The sequence below is a fragment of the Carcharhinus amblyrhynchos genome, chromosome 1, assembly GCF_965287045.1.
Source record: "Carcharhinus amblyrhynchos chromosome 1, sCarAmb.v2.hapA, whole genome shotgun sequence".
NCBI lineage: Eukaryota > Metazoa > Chordata > Chondrichthyes > Carcharhiniformes > Carcharhinidae > Carcharhinus > Carcharhinus amblyrhynchos.
The window spans coordinates 33,161,022-33,182,958 of NC_137324.1; the positions used below are offsets into that span (position 1 = coordinate 33,161,022).

The following is a 21,937-nucleotide window of genomic DNA, read 5'->3' on the forward strand; positions in this document are numbered from 1 at the left end:
GGATCAAGGGTTATGGAGAGAGGGCAGGAGAACAGGGATGAGCCATGATTATTAGCCATTATTGAATGGCGGAGCAGACTTGATGGGTCGAATGGCCTGATTTTGCTTCTATGTCTTGTGGCCCTATGGACTATGGTGCTGTGTGTAAGGTGGGGCATGGTCTCAGGATAAGAAATCAATCATTTAGAACTAGAATTAAAATGTGCAGTCAGGTGGGTATTTGGCATTTTCTGCTCCAGAGGGATGTGGATGCTTTTTCGTTGATTTAAGGTAAGGATGGAGATTTTTGGTGTTTCAGGGAATTTAGGGATATGGGGAGTAGGCATGAAAATGTAGTTGAAGCCCAAGATCAGCTGTGACCATGATAAATGGTGAAGCAGGCTGGATGGGCTGTGTGGTCTACTCCTGCCCCTATTTCTTAAGTCCTTAAATACTTAATATTTATGACATGAGGATAGAAACCACTCATTGTTGAAATGGATTTTCATTGCAAAATGGTGTCATGGGGGGGAAGCATGAATGGACTTTTCTAGCAACCTGAACATCCTTAATTGTATGTGCCAGTGGAAAAAGGCAAGTTTTTTTCTTTTTCAGGAGAAAACAGATCATTGCCAAAGACTGAAAGCTGTCTTTGTAAAATACAGCAGTTATGTAATGTGCTCAAGATTTTTGATTGTAGTCAGACTAGAACTAGAAATAACTCCATGACACCATTTATATTATGCATGCTCTGTTTGTTCTTGCTGAATAAAGCTTAAGTTTATAACACATTTGATACTTGTGCATCACTGTTGTCACCCATTGTTTGCCAAAGTAAACTGATATATAAAAGGAAAGATCTTTGCCCTGATTACACCATATGCATACTTTTTTTAAAAAATGAAGCATTTGAAGATGATAGCTTGGTAGACAAATAAATATTATTGTTGCAGGCCATTTAATTCTATGTAATGACTATTAAAGACAGCAGCAAAATGGCAAGTGAAATTTGACAGGGTTGATTTTGCTTAATAGAATTTATAATAATGAAATATCAAAGTAACTTGTCTGTAACATTTATTTACTTACGTAATTTGCTTATATTCAAGGATAACATTTTGTGCTTGTGTGAGATGTTTAGAGTTGATGAATCTCATTATTAACAATTCATTATAGGATTTGTTGATGTCACACTGCAGTTTTCTGGAGTTTGCTGTATGGCTCACTATTCAAATCTTTGGCCCCTTCCTGCAGATAAAATGATGATCCATCATCTATGGCACTAAATCTTTGTGGGCGAGTTAGGAGAAGGATTGCTACTGAGCCTTTGCATGAGTTAGTTTGTTAGGATGGATCTTCTGAAGCAGAACATAAAAATATTAGTGTAATGAAATATCTAACTGCAACAGAATATTGGGATGCATGAATAAATTTACCAAAAATTGATAAGCCAAAATGAAATTATGTAAGAACTGTGTGCCATTTGTTATGGTATCAATGATCTCAACTTCATCCTGGGTAACTGTCTCTGCAGCTTCCTATGGACTCTATGGGGTGAGTGGATTTCAATTAGTGTTGTAGAACTAAATTTAAGTTGCTTTATTTAAGTTTTTCTTGTCCCCAGAAAAATGTAATTAATTAGACATTCAAACTTCAAAAATATATATTGCAATCTTTGGATAAAATGAAATGGTACTAATATTTAATTTTCTTTTAATGAAGATCTGTCAGGATTGACGCTGCAAAGTTCAGGTAAGGAGCTCATCACTGATTTGCATTATGGGTTAATCTATCTGTGTGCTATGACTGAAATTTGCTGCATCCTTTTGGATTTTGTGACTTTCTTGCTAGGTTTTTCTTTCATCTTTTTTGATTGCATGAGTTCATTTAGAGTTTAGGCTGTGGGATGTTCAGTATAAATCTCTTTCAACTAGAGAGTAATAATAACATGTTATGTACAGAATGTAGGAGTTGTTATGGTGTACTGCTGGGTTTGGTTCACTAGTGTGAGACAGTTTTTAAAAGATGTCTCAGAGATAGGCTCCTCCTGGCAATACTGTGTTCTTAGTGTTAACGTGTATGAATTTATCATATTTTAAATTTAGTTAAATACTTCATTTCATTTGAATTCAGCATTCTCTGAATTTCACGGAAATTCAAATGAAGATTTAAAATGTACATCATAGTTTACAGAAGTTGCTGCAATAACCTCAGTCAATACCCTCAACTAAGGAGAGCTTATTAAGTAATTGCGTGCACGCGTGTGCGCAAACACACACACACACACACACACTTTGAAGCATTTTACATAGTGAAGTGAATACCAGTCTGAACTTGGGGTTCTGATGAAAGGTCAACAATCTGAAACCATAACTTCTTCTCCCCACTGACGCTGCCAGACGTTCTCAATGTTTCTAACGTTTTCTGTTTTTATCCAAAAAGCTAAAGTGAATTGAATCAACATAAGAACATAAGAAATAGGAGCAGGAGTAGGCCATCTAGCCCTTCGAGCCTGCCCCGCCATTCAATAAGATCATGGCTGATCTGTCGTGGCTCAGTTCCACATTCCCGCCCTCTCCCCATAACCCTCAATCCCCTCTCGTATCAAAAACCCATCAACCCGCGTCTTAAAAATATTTAGCGAGGCAGCCTCCACCACTTCCTGGAATTCTCTGCCCGTCGAAGTGGTGGAGGCTGCCTCACTAAATATTTTTAAGACGCGGGTTGATGGGTTTTTGATAAGAGAGGGGATTAAGGGTTATGGGGAGAGGGCGGGAATGTGGAACTGAGCCACGACAGATCAGCCATGATCTTATTGAATGGCGGGGCAGGCTCGAAGGGCTAGATGGCCTACTGCTGCTCCTATTTCTTATGTTCTTATGTCAATACAGTTTGTGTATTAGTATATTGTAACAAGATGGTGAAATGTAGGCTTGTGCTATAACTATCTGCAGAGTGCAGTTTGTAAGCAGATACTTAGCATATCGAATGGGAGCAACTCTCTGCATTAAGATTAGCCATACTTTTCCAGCAGTTGCCAGTGTCTGATTAGAGTGATTTTTGGGGACGGCCTGGAAGAAAGTTTATACGTCTGTCTGTCCCTACATCAGATAAATTACTAAATGGTGGATGGCATGAAAGAACATAGAACATTATGGCGCAGTACAGGGCCTTCGGCCCTCGATGTTGCGCCGACCAGTGGAACGAATGTAATGACCCTCTAACCTAAACTATTCCAATATTATCCATATGCCTATCCAATGACCATTTGAATGCCCTTAAAGTTGGCGAGTCCGCAACTGCTGCAGGTAGGGCATTCCATGCCCTTACTACCGTCTTGAGTAAAGAACCTACTTCTGACATTCGTCCTATAATTACCATCCCTCAATTTAAAGCTATGTCCCCTTGTGTTAGCCATCACCATCCAAGGAAAAAGGCTCTCACTGTCCACCCTGTCTAACCCTCTGATCATCTTGTATGCCTCAATTAGGTCACCTCTTAACCTTCTTCTCTTTAATGAAAATAACCTCAAGTCCCTCAGCCTTTCCTCATAAGACCTTCCCACCATACCAGGCCACATCCTGGTAAACCTCCTCTACACCCTTTTGAATACTGCCACATCTTTCTTATAATGCGGCGACCAGAACTGTACGCAATACTCCAAGTGCGGCAGCACCAGAGTTTTGTACAGTTGTAACATTATCTCATAGCTCCAAAATTCAATCCCTCTACCAATAAAAGCTAATACACCGTATGCCTTCTTAACAACCGTATCAACCTGGGTGCCAGCTTTCAGGGATCTATGCACATGTACACCAAGATCTCTCTGCTCGTCGACACTACAAAGAGTCCTTCCATTAACCCTATATTCTGTATTCCTGTTACTCTTACCAAAGTGAATCGCCTCACACTTTTCCGCATTAAATTCTATTTGCCACCTCTCAGCTTATCTATGTCCCTCTGCAAACTGTAACATCCATCCTCACTGTCTACAACTCCTCTGACTTTGGTGTTGTCAGCAAATTTACTAACCCATCCTTCTACACCCTCATCTAGGTCATTTATAAAAATGACAAACAGCAGTGGCCCCCAAAACAGATCCCTGAGGCACACCACTAGTAACTGAACTCCAGGTTGAATATTTTCCATCAACCACCACCCTCTGTCTTCTATCAGCTAGCCAATTCCTGATCTAAACTGCTAAATCACCCTCAATCCCACGCATCTGCATTTTCTGCAGTAGCCTGCCATGGGGAATGTTATCAAACGCTTTGCTAAAGTCCATATACACCACGTCAACTGCCTTACCCTTATCCACCTCTTTGGTCACCTTTTCAAAGAACTCGATAAAGTTTGTGAGGCACGACCTACCCTTCACAAAACCGTGTTGACTATCCCTAATCAATTTATTTCTCTCTAAATGATTATAAATCCTATCTCTTATAATTCTTTCCAAAACTTTGCCCACAACAGAAGTAAGGCTCACTGGCCTATAATTCCCAGGATGGTCTCTACTCTCCTTGAATAAGGGAACAACATTTGCTATCCTCCAGTCTTCCGGCATTATACCTGTAGCCAATGGCGATATGACGATCAAAGCCAAAGGCTCTGCAATCTCCTCCCTAGCCTCCCAGAGAATCCTAGGATAAATCCCATCTGGTCCAGGGGACTTATCTATTTTCATACTCTCAAGAATTGCTAACACCTCCTCATGTACCTCAATCCCATCTAGTCTAAAAGCCTGTATCTCAGTATTCTCCTTGACTACATTGACTTTTTCCTGCATGAATACTGACGAAAAATATTCATTTAGTTCCTCTCCTATCTCTTCAGGCTCTGCGCACAACTTCCCACTACTGTCCCTGCCTGGCCCTAATCTCGCCCTAACCAATCTTTTATTCTTGACATACCTATAGAAAGCTTTAGGGTTCTCCTTGATCCTACCTGCCAAAGTCTTCTCATGTCCTCTCCTAGCTCTTCTTAACTCTATCTTTAGCTCCTTCCTGGCTAATTTGTAACCCTCCAGTGCCCTAACTGAGCCATCACGTCTCATCTTTACATAAGCCTCCTTCTTCCTCTTCACCAGAGATTCAACTTCCTTAGTACACCATGGTTACCTCGCTTGACCCCTTCCTCCCTGCCTGACAGGTACGTATTTATCAAGGACTCGCAGTAGCTGCTCCTTGAACAAGCTCCACATTTCAATTGTTTCCAGCCCCTGCAGTTTCCTACTCCAACCTATGTATCCTAAATCTCGCCTAATAGCCTCATAATTACCTTTCCCCCAGCTATAACTTCTGCCCTTCGGTATATATCTATCCCTTTCCATCACTAAGGTAAATGTAACCGAATTGTGGTCACTATCACCAAAGTGCTCACCTACCTCCAAGTCTAACACCTGGTCTGGTTCATTACCCAGTACCAAATCCATTGTGGCCTCACCTCTTGTTGGCCTATCTACATACTGTGTCAGGAAACCTTCCTGCACACATTGGGCAAAAACTGACCCCTCTAACGTGCTTGAACTATAGCTTTTCCAATCGATATTTGTAAAGTTAAAGTCCCCCATAACAACTACCCTGTTACTTTCGCTCCTATCCAGGATCATCTTTGCAATCCTTTCCTCTACATCTCTGGAACTTTTTGGAGGCCTATAAAAAGACTCCCAGCAGGTTGACCTCTCCTTTCCTGTTTCTAATCTCAGCCCATACTACCTCAATAGACAAGTCCACATCAAACGTCCTTTCTGCCACCGTAATACTGTCCTTGACTAACAGTGCCACGCCTCCCCCTCTTCTACCGCCTTCTGTGCTCTGATTGAAACATCTGAACCCCAGAACCTGCAACAACCATTCCTGTCTCTGCTCTATCCATGTCTCTGAAATGGCCACAACATCGAAGTCCCATGCACCAATCCAGGCTGCAAGTTCATCCACCTTATTGCGTATGCTTCTCACATTAAAGTATACACACTCCAAACCACCCTCCTGCCTGCCAATACGCTGCTGCGACCTAGAAACCTTATCCATGACCTCCCTATTCTCATCCTCCTGTACGTTGGAGCTACAATTCAGGTTCCCATCCCTCCTCTGAATCAGTTTAAACTCCCCCAAATAGCATTGGCAAATTTTTCCCCCTAAGCTATTGGTACCCCTCTGGTTCAGGTGCAGACCATCCCTTTTGTAGAGGTCCCACCTACCCCAGAATGAGCCCCAATTGTCCAAGTATCTGAAACTCTCCCTCCTGCACCATCCCTTTAGCCACGAGCTCAAATGTTCTCTCTCTCTCTATATTCTTCTCCACGCTGTCCCGTGGCACAGATAACAAACCAGAGATAACAACTCTGTTTGTTTTAGCCCGAAGCTTCCACCCTAGCTCCCTGAATTTCTGTCTTACATCCCCATCCCTTTTCCTACCTATGTCATGGGTGCCTACATGAACCACAACTTGGGGCTGGTTCCCCTCCCCCTTAAGGATCTGGAACATTTGATCAGAGATATCACGGACCCTGGCACCTGGGAGGCAACATACCAACTGCGAATTTCGCTTGTTCCCACAGACTCTCCTATCTGTCCCCTTAACTATGGAATCCCCAATCACTGATCCTGTTCTCTTCTTCCTCCTTCCCACCTGAGCATCAAGGACAGGCTCTACTCCTGAGACCTGTACCCCATGGCTTACCCCCGTTGAGTCTTTCTCCCCAACAGCATCCAAAACAGAGTACTTGTTTTGGAGAGGAACAGCCACGGGGGATAGCTGCTCTGACTGCTTCTTACCCCTTCTATCAGCCACCCACGTATCACTTTTAGGAGTAACTATCTCCCTGTAACTTTTATCAATAGCTGCCTCTGCTTCCCGAATGATCCTTAGTTCCTCCAGTTCCAGCTTCAGGTCCCTAACACGGTCCTCAAGGAGCTGGAATTGGATGCACTTCCTGCAGGTGTACTCAGCCGGGACACTACCAGCGTTCTCACCTCAAACATCCCACAGGAGGAACATTGCACTGCCATCCCTGTTACGTCCCTTACCAAGAAACAAAGAGAAAAAAAAACTTACCTGCTCTCACTCCGAGTCAGTCTCTCTTTTTTAGGCTAGAGGAGGGGGGATACTCTATACGTGTAGATTCCTCACCGTTCCAATTTATTGGGGGCGGGGGAGAGAGAAAAAACACCTACCCAGGCCTCCCTGTGACTTCTTCCGGTTTGAAATTTGAAAAAACTAAAGAAGTTAGTTAAAAAAATTTAATGTAGCTTGCCCTCAAGCACTCCTCTCACGAGTCGCTCCCTCTCTGCTGTCTCCCAAGGAGCAATGAGGTTGATTCTGTAAGGTGAGTAACTTTTAAAGAGAGAGAGGAAAAAAAAACACCTACCCAGGCGTCCCTGCAACTTCTCCCGGTTTCTGGAACTAAAGAAGTTAATTTAAAAAAACGACCTTGCTAAAAGATAGAAAATAGCTGAATATTAATAACAATCTTGCTTTCATAAATGTTTATTGACATGCCTTTTCAAATTAGTTCCAGCTCCTTCAAACCTTTTAGTTAAAGATGAATTTGTGAATGAATACGGGCAAGTTGAAGGACAGCAGTCTCTGTTGAATACTGAAGGACATTCTTTGCAGACAATCCAACATCCACCCAGCACCAGGCAACCAACTGAAACCTACAGCGGACCAGCCTTGTTAACACCAGCAGAGTCCAGTACTCCCAGCACCACCAATTTTCCCAGCATTCCTGTTGCCACTACAAGTAAGTGGAATTGTGATTGGGGTTAATGAAGACAAGGTTTATGAATATATTGTAGAAAAGTGTCTCTTATATCAAGGAATTATTTCCATGTAAATTTTCAGTCCTGTTTTACAGTGTGGAAATTTCATTGCTGAGAAACTAATGTAGAACTTTTTTTAATTTGTTGATACTATGTTGGAGTCCCTGGCTAGGCCTGCATTTTGCCCATCTGAAATTGCCCTTGAGAAGGTGATGGTGAGTCGCCTTCTTGAATTGCTGCAGTCCATGTGGTGAAGATACTGTTAGGAAGTAGGTTCCAGGATTTTGATCTAGTGACAGTGAAGGAGTGATGATATAGTTCCAAAGTCCGAATGGTGTATGGTTTGGAAGTGATGGCCATGAATCTGCTGCCATTGCTTTGCACTGACACAATTGACAAAACCATACCTCAAAAAATCATCCGTATATTCCTGATTTTAGTTGTTTCTTTGTAGGCTGTTCAGCAGAGGCTCCAACAGTCAGTTCATAGTTAACATTAATACTGCTCTGTCCTGTCATGGACATGATGTGGATGTGCCGGCGTTGGACTGGGGTAAACACAGTAAGAAGCCTGACAACACCAGGTTTTAGTCCAACCGATTTATTTGATAGTAAACGCACAAGCTTTCGAGGTTTCCCTCTTCGTCAGGTGAATGGAGAGTTCTGGCCTCGGACAGAGCATATAAAGCACAGACAGTTTAGAGATTACTGATTAGAATGCGAATCTTTACACCTAACCTGCTGTTCAAGTCTTGAAGTGGCTGACAATGTGTGTGGAAGGAACACTGATCACAGGTTACAGAGATGTGTATTGTCTCCAGACAGTGCAGTAAGTGAGGTTTTGCAAACCCAGGCAAGTCACGGGGGTTACAGATAGTGCGACATGAACCCAAGATCCCTGTTGAGACCGTCCTCGTGTGTGGAACTTGGCTATCAGTCTCTGCTCAGCGACTCTGCGCTGTCGTGTGTCGTGAAGGCCGCCTTGGAGAACGCTTACCCGAAGGTCAGAGGCTGAATGCCCGTGACCACTGAAGTGTTCGCCAACAGGAAGGGAAAAGTCTTGCCTGGTGATTGTCGAGCGATGTTCATTCATCCGTTGTCGTAGCATCTGGGGAGACCATGCAGACGCTATGACAACGGATGAATGAACATCGTTCAACAATCACCAGGCAAGACTTTTCCCTTACTGTTGGCGAACACTTCAGTGGTCACGGGCGTTCAGCCTCTGACCTTCGGGTAAGCGTTCTCCAAGGCGGCCTTCATGACACACGACAGCGCAGAGTCGCTGAGCAGAGACTGATAGCCAAGTTCCACACACAGGACGGTCTCAACAGGGATCTTGGGTTCATGTCGCACTATCTGTAACCCCCGTGACTTGCCTGGGTTTGCAAAACCTCACTTACTGTACTGTCTGGAGACAATACACATCTCTGTAACCTGTGATCAGTGTTCCTTCCACACACATTGTCAGCCACTTCAAGACTTGAACAGCAGGTTAGGTGTAAAGATTCGCATTCTAATCAGTAATCTCTAAACTGTCTGTGCTTTATATGCTCTGTCCGAGGCCAGAACTCTCCATTCACCTGACGAAGAGGGAAACCTCGAAAGCTTGTGCGTTTACTATCAAATAAATCAGTTGGACTAAAACCTGGTGTTGTCAGACTTCTTACTGTCATGGACATGGCAGAGCAGCTCATGCTCTCTCCAGCAGTTTCAGATGCATAATCGTGGGCAGTAGGTTTATTGGCTGTTGGTGTCTCTGGTCCTCTCTTGCGCTTAACAAAATGATCCAAGTCTGCTTACTAGAAAATGAAATTTTGAATTAGTGCTAAGTTGATGCATGTACTGGACCCTTGGTGCTAAGTGCACATACAAGTGCGCCGACCTGCTTATTCTTGCTTCAATGTGATCATACTGTTATGGTTCAGGTTAGAAACCCACCTGAACAATAAGTTTTGCAACTTGAATTTGGCTAGGATAAGCGTGACATGTTTCACTTCAGATATCATTCAAGTGGCCCACTATAGGGAGCTTTTACCAAAGAAAGTTTATTTAAGAATATAGTTAACATGTATAGTCAGAAAATTAGCAGGAAATGTTATCAGTTACAAACAAAAAACGAACAATCATAATAATGTATAACTGTTAACAAAGATCTCTACAATGTTCCAATCAAACAAGTCTCATGGACAAAAGATCTGTTTCACAGGTTTAATACAGCACAGAATAATGCTCACACAATACTGGGATTGAGCATAAGAACATAAGAAATAGGAGCAGGAGTAGGCCAACTAGCCCTTCGAGCCTGCCCCGCCATTCAATAAGATCATGGCTGATCTGTCGTGGCTCAGTTCCACATTCCCGCCCTCTCCCCACAACCCTTAATCCCCTCTCTTATCAAAAACCCATCAACCCGTGTCTTAAAAATATTTAGCGAGGTAGCCTCCACCACTTCAACGGGCAGAGATTCACCACCCTTTGAGTGAAGAAGTTCCTCCTCAACTCCATTCTAAACCGCCCCCCCTTTATCTTGAGGCTGTGTCCCCTAGTCCTACTATCCTTTCTGAGCGGGAAGAGTCTCTCCACCTCTATCCTATCCATCCCATTCATCATCTTGTACGTCTCAATGAGATCTCCCCTCGTTCTTCTAAACTCTAACGAGTACAAGCCTAGTTTATGAGACAGTTGAATTCTGCAGTCAAATGCTCTTGAGACTCAGAACAATTTGAACACAAGACAGCTTGCCAAAACACTAGAGAGAGTCTGGTCCAGCCCCTAATGACAGCAGATTTTTCGTTTTGGAAGGCAAAACCTTGTTTTAAGACCACCAGCAAAATTTCCAAATAAAACAGGGAGGGAAAATTCTTTTTAGCTTGCTATCCCTTCTAAAAATGAAACTCAAACCTGCAGCTCCATACTGAGAATGAAAAAAACCTGTCCAGAAAACACACAACTATTCTAACAATGCAGGATCATAACTCTAATCCCAGAGTAAGCACAAACAACTCCATTTAAACCACTTAAGTAGCAATAAAAAGACTATCGCAGTCAGCCCAGCAACAATGACATCACTGAAGCTGTGAGCTGCAGAAATCATGTTTTTTTTCAAAAAACTTTCCTTAAAGGCACACTGACATCACAACGCATTGTACTGCAGTGAGAAGTACCCAGAGAGAAAACCAGTGAGGTGCCAATCAAGCTGTCTGCCTTGTCCCCTATAATGTCAAGCTACTTGAGTGTTTTGTAGCTGTATTCATCAAGACAAGTGGACAGAGTTCCGTTACGCTCCTGAATTGTGCCTTGTAGATGCCAGGGAACTTTGGGGAGTCAGGAGGTGGGTTTCTTGCCACGGTATTTGTATGGCTGTTGCAGTAAAATATCTAGTCAGTGGTAGTTCGTCAATATGTTAATGTTGTTGAGGAAATATGTTAATGCTGTTGAGGAAATACCACTTGTTAGCACTGTTGATCACACCTTTCCAGTTTTGAAGAAGGCTGATAGGGTGGTAATTGCACACCTTCTCGACTGCCATACAGCCATTCAGATCCCTGGTGCTGTAAGGCAACAGTGCTGACCCATATTGAATCAATGTTAGCCCCCTTGCTCAATTTTAATAGGGACGTGTTGAGCCAACAGGTGACGTTTTGTGATTGTTTACAGTTCTGTCGATGGCAACATGGATGCTTTGTTTTGAGCTACTATAGCTGTTTTGAATCAATCCTATTTAGCCCAGTAGTACTGCAGTACGTGTCGGAGGATGTTACCATCTTTTTTATGAGAATTGTGTAGTGATTATTTCTACCAGTACTCTTCTGGATGATGCATCTGCAGCATATAGATTGGTAGGACAAGGTCAAGTAGGCTTTTCCATTTGTGTCCTCCTCACCTGCTGCAGTCTGATCAGCAGCTTTTTCCTTTAGGATTTTACCAGTTTGGTCACTACCAAGCCACTCTTGGTGATGATTATTGAAATTCCCCACATAGAGTACATTATGTGTCCTTCCCATCCTCAATGCTTCCTCCAAGTGGTGGTCAAAATGATTCAAAGAACAAAAAAAATTACAGCACAGGAACAGGCCCTTTGGTCCCCCAAACCTGCACCGACCATGCTGTTTGACTGAACTAAAACCCCCTACCCTTCCGGGGACCATAATCCTCTATCCCCATCCTATTCATGTGTTTGTCAAGACGCCTCTTAAAAAGTCACTACCGTATCCGTTTCCACTACATCTGCCAACAACGAGTTCCAAGAACGCACCAACTTCTGTGTTAAAAAAAAAAATCTGCCTCGTATATCTCATTTAAACCTTGCCCCTTGCACCTTAAATCTTGATTTTCTTGAAATCTTTCTTGAATTTCAGAAGGCGTTTGACAAGGTACCTCACAAGAGGTTATTGCAGAAGGTCAGGGGGCATGGAGTTGGGGGTAGGGTGTTAGCGTGGATAGAGGACTGGTTGTCAAATAGGAGGCAGAGAGTGGGGGTCAATGGGTGCTATTCGGATTGGCGGTTGGTGACTAGTGGAGTGCCCCAGGGGTCGGTGCTGGGGCCTCAGCTATTTACCATTTATATAGATGATCTGGAGGAGGGAACTGAGTGTAGGGTGTCGAAATTTGCTGATGACACCAAAATTGGTGGAAAGGCAAATTGTGCGGAGGGTGGGGAGAGTCTACAGAAGGATCTAGACAGGCTGGGCGAATGGGCCAGGAAATGGCAAATGGAATTTAATGTTGGCAAGTGCGAGGTGGTCCACTTTGGTAGGAATAATGGTAGGAAGGATTATTACTTACGTGGAGAAAAACTGCAGCAGGCGACGGTGCAGAGGGACCTCGGGGTCCTTGTGCATGAGTCGCAAAAACCCAGCCTGCAGGTGCAGCAGGTGGTCAGGAAGGCGAATGGGATGCTGGCCTTCATCGCAAGGGGGATTGAATATAAAAGTAGGGAGGTCTTGCTGCGGCTGCATAGGGCATTGGTGAGGCCGCAGCTGGAGTACTGTGTGCAGTTTTGGTCGCCGTACTTACGCAAGGATATTTTGGCCTTGGAGTGCAGAGGAGGTTTACTAGGCTGATGCCGGAGTTGAGGGGGTTGAGCTATGAGGAGAGGCTGAATAGATTAGGCTTGTACTCGTTAGAGTTTAGAAGAATGAGGGGAGATGTCATTGAGACGTATAAGATGATGAATGGGATGGATAGGATAGAGGTGGAGAGACTCTTCCCGCTCAGAAAGGACAGTAGGACTAGGGGACACAGCCTCAAGATAAAGGGGGGGCGGTTTAGAACAGAGTTGAGGAGGAACTTCTTCACTCAAAGGGTGGTGAATCTCTGGAATTCTCTGCCCGTTGAAGTGGTGGAGGCTACCTCGCTAAATATTTTTAAGACGTGGGTTGATGGGTTTTTGATAAGAGAGGGGATTGAGGGTTATGGGGAGAGGGCGGGAATGTGGAACTGAGCCACAACAGATCAGCCATGATCTTATTGAATGGCGGGGCAGGCTCGAAGGGCTAGTTGGCCTACTCCTGCTCCTATTTCTTATGTTCTTATGTTCTTATCTGTGCCTGCTAGTAATTGACTCTTCCACCCTGGGAAAAAGCTTCTGACTTATCATCTGTGTCCATGCCTCTCAGGCTGCCGCTCAACCTCTGTCGTTCCAGTGAGAACAAACCAAGTTTCTCCAACCTCTCCTCATAGCTAATGCCCTCCATACTTTGCAACATCCTGGTAAATCTTTTCTGTACTCTCTCCAAAGCCTCCACATCCTTCACATGTGATCATCAGGTTTCTTTTACCTGATGCTATTTCTTTATGGAGTCCAGAATCAATATTGGGCATTCCTAAAGCCAGTCCTCCTTTATTGCATACTGCTCTGCCATCGCATCTGGTTGGCTTAACCTTTAGGTGAGACAGGCCATACCTAGGGGAGATGATGAAGGAGAACTGTGGTTTGTTGGCTGAAAAGTATGACTGCTCTCAGCTGACAAATTACATAAGAACATAAGAACATAAGAAATAGGAGCAGGAGTAGGCCATCTGGCCCTTCGAGCCTGCCCCGCCATTCAATAAGATCATGGCTGATCTGTTAGCAGATCAGCATAAGAATTAGCATAAGAATAATTTCCTTTTGAATCAAGAAGAAAGATTTAAGTTGTCTAACCTAAAATAGAATCCAGTGATATGATCCATGTACATCTCGAGACAGATTTTCAGCAGGGCAAGAAACGAGCACTGTGCAAAATGAATTTTAAAAGGGGATCTGGGCGAGGTTCAGATTGAGTTGTGTGGAGTATATTCTCTGTGCTGGAGCAAATGTCTGTCTTTCATTTGTAGTATGGAGCAAAGATATTTCTGCACTGACACAGATGCCACGCTGATCTCCTGACAACTGAGGTCATCAACAATAGCAACACAGTGAAGCATTGTTTACTAAAAACCAAATTACAGCTGTGGGTAATCTGCAAAAATGTATCATGTCACATGGTTATAAAAACAGCTGTAAATTGTGGCTCTTAAATTTTACTTTTTTTTTCAAGTGTTTAGCTGAGTCTGATGGTGAGACTTGATGTCTGAATTATGTAAATAATTGTGAATTGTTGTTTGATTTTTTTTAAATCCTGGCTGTTTTTAAAGTTTCAGTACTGTCCAAAATAAAAATTTTGCTGATTTTACTCCATTTGCCTTGATTCTTGTACTTTCATTCCTGTCTTTCTTTTAGATGTTAATAACTAGAGAAAAACAGATTTTATAATTGACAAAATGTCATTGAGGTAGTTAAAAATGAACTTAAACTGCCAATAGAACATAGCCTCAAAAACTGAAATCAAAGTAAATACAGTTTTATAGTGAATCTGATGTGATCTCATGTGCTTTCTCAGACTGCATTTTTCCCATTCTAGTTAATTGCAATATCTACCTCAAAGCTCAAGATGGGGGTGGAGAGAGAGAATTTTGAAAAAAATCTTTTGTTTTGATCTGAAAAATGGAGTAAAATCAGTTTAAACCTCAGACTTCACCTGATGTTGCATCGGTAGAATTTTACAATATTTGTTAGCCTCCGTCAAGTGTTTCAGAATTGGATTGCTCAGTTCTACAGAATGAATTTTGTCTGGCACTCTCTTTTCCTCAGGTCAGCCAAGCAACATGTTGCCAGTGAACCACAATGATGGATTAATACAGATTGCATCGGGGCCTCAGCAAGCAACACAGCAGAATGGCTTTCCAGCACAACCAGCAACCTACCATCACAGTAAGGAAGCAGTATTTCAGAGTTATATTTAGTGTCATTGTCTTGAGTAAACTCTGGTCACATGCTTCAATCAAATTGTTGGTCATTTTGTTTACGCACCTCAATCAAATTGTTGGTCATTTTGCTCACAATTTATAATCAGTCCACTATAGTTAAGCCTAAATGGCACTTGACTGATTCAGCCCAAACCATGCTTACTATGCTGCATACCCCTACACAGGAAGCATCTTGTTCAGGTTGCAGACCAAAAGCGCTACACATGTCTGTGTGCGTATGTGTGCATTGACAGAGTCTGTGATGTAATTTTATTTTGTATTGGCAGACAAGTAGATGTTACCACAATTTTCTAAAACCATTGATCCTGCTTTCAAGCTCTTTTTTCAGACTTAATTTCAAAATCTATTTTACAAATACTTGGGTTTTGTTTTAGTTTTGAAATTGTTTTAAAAACAATAGGCCTCGAGTCCTATTAATAAATTGAAAATTGTTTATAATCGGTGCATAAATGTAAGATAGCCACTCCTTGATAAAATAAGGAATTTGGAAGGAATTTATTTATGCAGTGTGTGATGGGCATGTGGATCTCACTACCACGTTGAAATAGTTGGAGCATTTAGAATTGAACATTTAAGAGAAGACTTGATGTATACATGAAAGAGAAGAGCTATTTGCAGATGAGAAGTGGTGATTAGAGTGTGGAATAGCAACATTTGGGCTGAAAGGCCTTTTTTTGTGCTGTTGATTCTATGTAGTTGCTCATGGCTTGAATTTACCTTTCCATGGTTGTCAACAAATCCTAGTACTGTTTAAATTCAATTGCTTCCATAACCAAGAAACTTGGATCATCCTAATTACCAGTTAAATATCACATTCTGTTTCTCATGCAAGTTTTCCCGCCGTTGTGGTTTGGAACAGGAGACAAACTTAGATGCTGGAATGCCATGATCTTTGAGCAAGTAATTGTTTAAAACATGGGGAAGGGAGAGAGGGGAAGGACGAGTACACTGATCTGTGCATTTTCCATTTTCTGTACGTCAAAAAAGATGGCCCAATTTCTATTTCTTTTGTTGCACTTCTCATTGCATTAAGATGCAGTTGCGTTTTGGGGTGGTTCTTGAATTTCTTTGCATGAGCTGCACCAGCATTGTGATTTTCACAGGAAATGTGACTGGCTGATTTTGAAATGCATGGTTATGATGCGCTGCTTCAGTTTGTTTACAGTTCGCGACTGGAAAACTTGCACAAATTTAACGGCACAGGAAACTTCGGTAAATGCAGCAAAACAAAACTTCAGAGAAGAGAAGTTGGGTGGCCTGATTGTAGAAGTGCAGCGCCATGAGGAGGAGCTATTCAGGAAGGAGAAAACAAAACATAAACATTGTCCCCTAAGTGGCATGAATCAAAATTATGGTGGTCAATTCTGGAGAAAATCAATGCACTCTTCTCTTTACCCAAGATATATTTGAGAGAAAATAACGGTGGCAGAAACTGTATTAAATCTGTGTTGTTTCTACATGGATGTAATTGGAGGAGGGATGTGGAGAAAGCAGGTTCACCCTTGAGATCGTGAACCTCCTAAAGCCTTTAGCAGGAGGTACCACTGGTGTCTCTGTACATCATATCACTGCCAATCATCCCATTCAGATTAATTAACTTTGAATCCATGCAAATCACTATCTTGTTTGTCATTGATGATAATTTCGCTTTCCTTCAAGCTTTTCAAGTTAGGAATTGGGACAATTTTCTTTTAGACCAGCTCAAATTAATGAGCATGTACTGCGCCAGTTGCAGTCAGCTCTCAGTATGTAAAGTTTCAACTTTAAGGCACATTTAGCTTGTGGTTACTTTTAGTTTGTAGCAACACAACGTGATTTTCTTCTGTCAGTTTTCTCAGAAAGCATCTCACCCAATTCTCCATGATTTTAACACAATCATTTTTCCCCCCAACCCATCTCATCCCACCCCACATTAGGTTTTGCCCAAATAAGAACAAGATGAACTTCCTTAGCCTCTTGCATTATGCTGGGAACCATCCTTGTTGCCCTTCTTTGAATCCTTTCATGTGATTGTACTTGTCCGCCTGGATAATCGATATATGCTGAGATTCCCCCTTCAACTGTTTTTCTCATAGATACCCTGGCGGAGTCGAACCTTGTGACCATTGAAGATGATGATGAGGATGATGATGAGGATGATTATGGGGAACCCCAGGAGATTATTCACCCAGGTTCTCCAGGGGATGATCCAGATAATGGGCCAAATAGATGGAGATCTTCAACTTGGGTACCTGAAGAAACTTTGTTTAAAATCGAGGAATGTCACAATGCCATGTTGATCGATGGTTTCCAAAGGATTGAAGACGGAATTCATGGACTTCGCCAAGATATGAATGAGCACATGGAGAACTTGTGTGGCTCCATTGACTCTCTCCGTACACCCCTGCAGCTAATAGGTCAAACCCTTCAGGGCCTTCTCTTACATTTACGGGCCAACCAGCAACCAGGGAGGATGAATACAGGAACTTCATATGGTGAAGAGACTGTGGAGCCTGGTCCCTCCAACACCCCTTCAGAAACAGAACTTGATCAGAGTGAAACAAAACCTTTCAAAAAACAAAAAATTAATTGAAAATATATAATAGTGTGGGTCACCAGGAGACCATTTTTATCTTCCATATGTTACAATTTTTTTGGAAGAGGAAGTCTTACCCACAGTGTCTTGTCATCTGCAGAGGGAGCTTCCCACAAAAGAAGGACAAAATGGTTTCCTTTTTTGTTTTTTAAAAAAAAACAAAATCTGTCTTTGTCTTTTATTATGTTGCTGCGCTCGAAAATCCCCTTTGCATCCAAAAGCTCATTAATGAATTAAAATGCCTGATAATGTTCCATCATTGTTGCACTGTTTCAGCATCTATCCCTCTTTAACTTGCCACAACTGAAAGTTTGGCTATGTTGCCTTAGCAACAGGAAAATATTTTAAAACGCTATAAATTATCAAACAAATGTATAGACTATGTTTATACAAATGAAATTCATTTTGTGGAACACCAGCTACATCTAAGTAGCTCATACTGTGGTGCAGTGTAATTGGTTATACTTGAATGTCTCTGCAACATTGAACAATCCCTCATCGATGACTTCAAAACTTTGCATCTGAAAAAGAAAAGGCAAACAAAAGGTGGAGTTAATGATGTGCTTGGATTGCAAAGATCAAGGATTCCTGACTTCTACAGATCAACATTTTCATGAGCCAGCTTTTGTAACCTCTGGTTAAACTAACCTCATTGGAGACTGAAGAGCTGCAAGAGCTGTAATTTGTACCAATCTTGGGAAACATTCGCCCAGGGTATTCAACAGATACATGGTTTATTTTGCGCTTATTATGTTAAAGTTTGCACAGCTAATCAGCTGGAAATATTTTTCAGTTTCTGCAGATATGCTTGGGGTGCAATAGTACACAGCTATCAACGCGCTTGGTGGTCTTTTGCTCCTTGGGCTTTGGAATAGGGCACTGAACTGTTTGATGTTTTGTTGCTGTGTCTGATCGAAGCTTGCTGATTGATTGAATAGCATCATTGCCAAGGCATTGTAATCTGGCTGTTACAGATTGGCATGGACAATTGATATAGTTGAGTTTATTTATTTTAGAAAGTGCCCATGCCAGTTATGGGGACATTGTCACAGTGTTCACTTTGAAAGCATAGATGACTAGGCTGTGGGACTCTCCAAATCCTCTTTGAGCTCTGCACGCACGCACGCACACACCTCAGACACACACAAACTGTTGCTATTTGAGGTAGTAATTATGCTGGACATACGCTTCATACTAGTTTGCATATTCATCCATTCTCCCCATCCCTTGTCTGAGAAGAATAATTTCCTGCCTGTGTATACCTGTGAAATGCAGTTTCCAGCAGTTATTTATCCTCAAGTACGCTTTGCAACTTGGGTCAGAGTACTTCAAAAGAAAGCACCTAACGAGATGGATTGTGGAAAAATTTTGTACTGTAAACAGTGTACGAGAGTGAGGGGAGATTTAGTTAACCATGACATATCTGTTGCTATTTGTTACCCATAGCCTTTGACATGTTGGCAAATCCTACATCTGGAAATAATTAGTTACAGTTTGTTGGCTTAGAGACACTTGCAACTCAGGCTCTATGTCATAGATGCCTTTTGAAGAGTTGCAATTCTGTTTCAAACTTGGGTCCATAAAATAAAACTGAATCAAAAGTAATTCTTTGCTCCATACCTCTTAAAATAGACCTTAATGCTTTGTAAGCTATTTTTAAAAAATATTCTTTGTGCTATGTTCCATTCATCATTTTATTACACAGATTTTATTGCATCTGTTAGCATGTTATTTTCTTCCCTTTGTTTCAATTTACACTTTTTTGTTTATGCAAATACAAGAATGTTTTGTGATACTTGCACAATTATGAAAAATTTTATTAGAAATTTACAGGTGTAAAAGAGTGCATTTGAAATATTTGGTCTTGGTATAAGCCTGATAATTTCCTATACAGTTTATAGACTGAGTAAGCTCAAAGTCCAGTAATACACCTTTTAGCTCTGATATTTCTAACATTACTCGTTGTTAAACTTAAAATTTCTATTAATTATGTTTGAAAAACAGCAGGTGGCAGTAAAGGTCTCGCTTTTAATGTTTAAACATTTTCTGACCATTTATTGTACTTTTGCCCTATATTGTTGGATTGGTTTCAATCTCCAATAAATCTAGCTTATAACAATCACCTTTGGTATTGGAATCTTACTACATGAGAAACTTTTGGTGTATCAAAATGCAATCTTATTTGCATGCTATGAAACCAATATGTTGCTTAATCTGCGTGAGACAAGGTTGAGAGACGTTCAGTGTGAGTTCTCAGTAAATGTTAAGATTGGTTCCTGTTAAGTTTTGTAAGTTTGCTCATTGTATCTGGTGATTTTACATCCACGTTATTCACTGCCATCTTAAAATTTTTGTGAAGATAGTTATTTGAATTTACTGCTACATAAGAGAGTTGTCTGTTGTTTGCCATACTGTGTAACTGATTATAACCAGCCTAGACCTGTTGGGGCAAATGGACTGTTTTTATCTGCAAATCTTATAATGCTCATATTCATGTCAATTTGTGACCAGTTTCTGGCTGCCGTTGTAGATGTTTGAGCCTCCTGTGTTATTCGCATAGGCTTATTGTGTGGAGTTTGCATGTGATTTGAAAAGATGTGTTTTTATTTCCTGAGAACAGGTAAAGCTATAATCCAGCTTTCTAGCCCTCTGTTTGTGATAGTTTGGGCATGATTTCAGCTATTACAAAAGAATTTAACAATTCAAATAGCCATTGTAATGTTTCACTGCTATCTTTCTTCATCATTTAAAACTTTGAAGATTAATGCTGGTTGATTTTTTTTGCGAAAGATGTTTGATTACTTGTTACAAAAAATGATATATACAACCACATATTCCTAATTTGTAATCTAACAGATAGCACTACAACTTGGACTGGAAGCAGAACGGCAGCATTTACCCCTAATATGCCTCACCACCAGAATGGACATCTTCAGCACCACACCCCTATACATCATGCTGGCCATTACTGTAAGTCTTGATGCAGGACTGTGTCAACCATGAGTTTGTACTTAATTTTGCATCTTCCTGTTGGTGTTATATGAATGAAAGTGATGGTATATTGCATTGCAACTTATCCAGAATATTATGCAATACTTGCCCTCAAATTATGAATTACAGCACCATTTTGTGTAGGGGAATTGTCTATTCAATATGTTGGTTTAAATGATGAGCTGGGTGTTGGCCTACATTCCTCTTTTCAACCTTTTTGTATGAAACTGCCTTGAGCAAATGTTTCAGGCTTTGTATTTACTTAATAGTCCTATTATTAACAAAGCCTTTGACATTTAGAAATTTTATTTCATTTTTCAGTTTTTTATTTTTGCCCTGACATTTGCATTGCAGCGAGAATAAAAAATACTTGCACAAAATAATCTTAATTTCAGAAAGGCAATCAGTGGGCAATTGAAATGCCTAATCTTCACAGAAAAAGTGATTACTTTCAGATGAGAATCTAAAGAAATTGGACTCAGCATAGTGGATCATTTCCTTTACATTAAAAACCTTCTCTATGGTGGACAAAATATTCGTTTTGAATCCTTAAAATTGACTGTTCTGATCTGCTCTACATAAAAAGCAGGGATAGGCCATACACCCCTCAAGCCTGCTGTGCCTTTAAGTGAGATCATGGCTGATCATAGTATGGTTAGATGCAAGTTGAAAGCTCATGCTGTACAGTAGCAAAGTTTCCTGTAGCCACAATATAAACATTCAGTATCTTGTATGAAAACAGTTGTGGCTTTTTTGAGAAATATTTCTGAGTTTTATACTGCGGGAACCTAATGGGAAACTGCCCAACCCATTCCACTCGGAATCACAGTACGTCTGATTTTCGTTGGATCAGGCTAAATGCAAACATACTCAAGTACAAAATCTGTAATGTGCCATTCAGGCCCTAGAAATATATATGCTGATTAAACTTTTACTGCAGTGATCTGAAGTTAGATACGTCTAAGTTTAGACAAAGGATATGGGTAGTAATGCTCATGTCTGAGGCAAAATCAAAGAGAAAATAGAAAATGGCTCCCTTGTAATGTTTGAAATGAAGTGGCAGTTTAGATGGCTGCTGATTCTCTTTTACTAAGCACCACAATTCTGTCTAGTGGCTTGGATTAAATACACCATGTGGTACGATATTGAGACATAAACGAGGCTCCGTCTGTTCTGTGCAAGCTAACATGGCAGTGGAAAGACACATTACAGTTGATTTCTGTGGGGAAAGGAGAACAGATACCACTGCTGACCCCAGCTGAGATTCCTCCTGGAAACTAGCATGAAGGCTCAAAAGTGGATTGCTTCTGATATACTCCATAATTGAATAATCTGCT

At 41.3% G+C, this 21,937-nt stretch overlaps 1 protein-coding gene across 1 annotated transcript in view; it reads left to right on the forward strand.

The window, feature by feature from the left end:
• The window catches only part of smad4b (SMAD family member 4b), a 104,787-nt gene that overhangs the window by 46,991 nt on the left and 35,859 nt on the right, over positions 1-21,937 (forward strand). The window contains exons 4-7 of the mRNA XM_080208208.1: positions 1,702-1,731; positions 7,493-7,723; positions 14,859-14,978; positions 20,466-20,579. Of these exons, the coding sequence (XP_080064334.1) occupies positions 1,702-1,731; positions 7,493-7,723; positions 14,859-14,978; positions 20,466-20,579 (495 nt within the window). The remainder of the gene's footprint in view (positions 1-1,701; positions 1,732-7,492; positions 7,724-14,858; positions 14,979-20,465; positions 20,580-21,937) is intronic.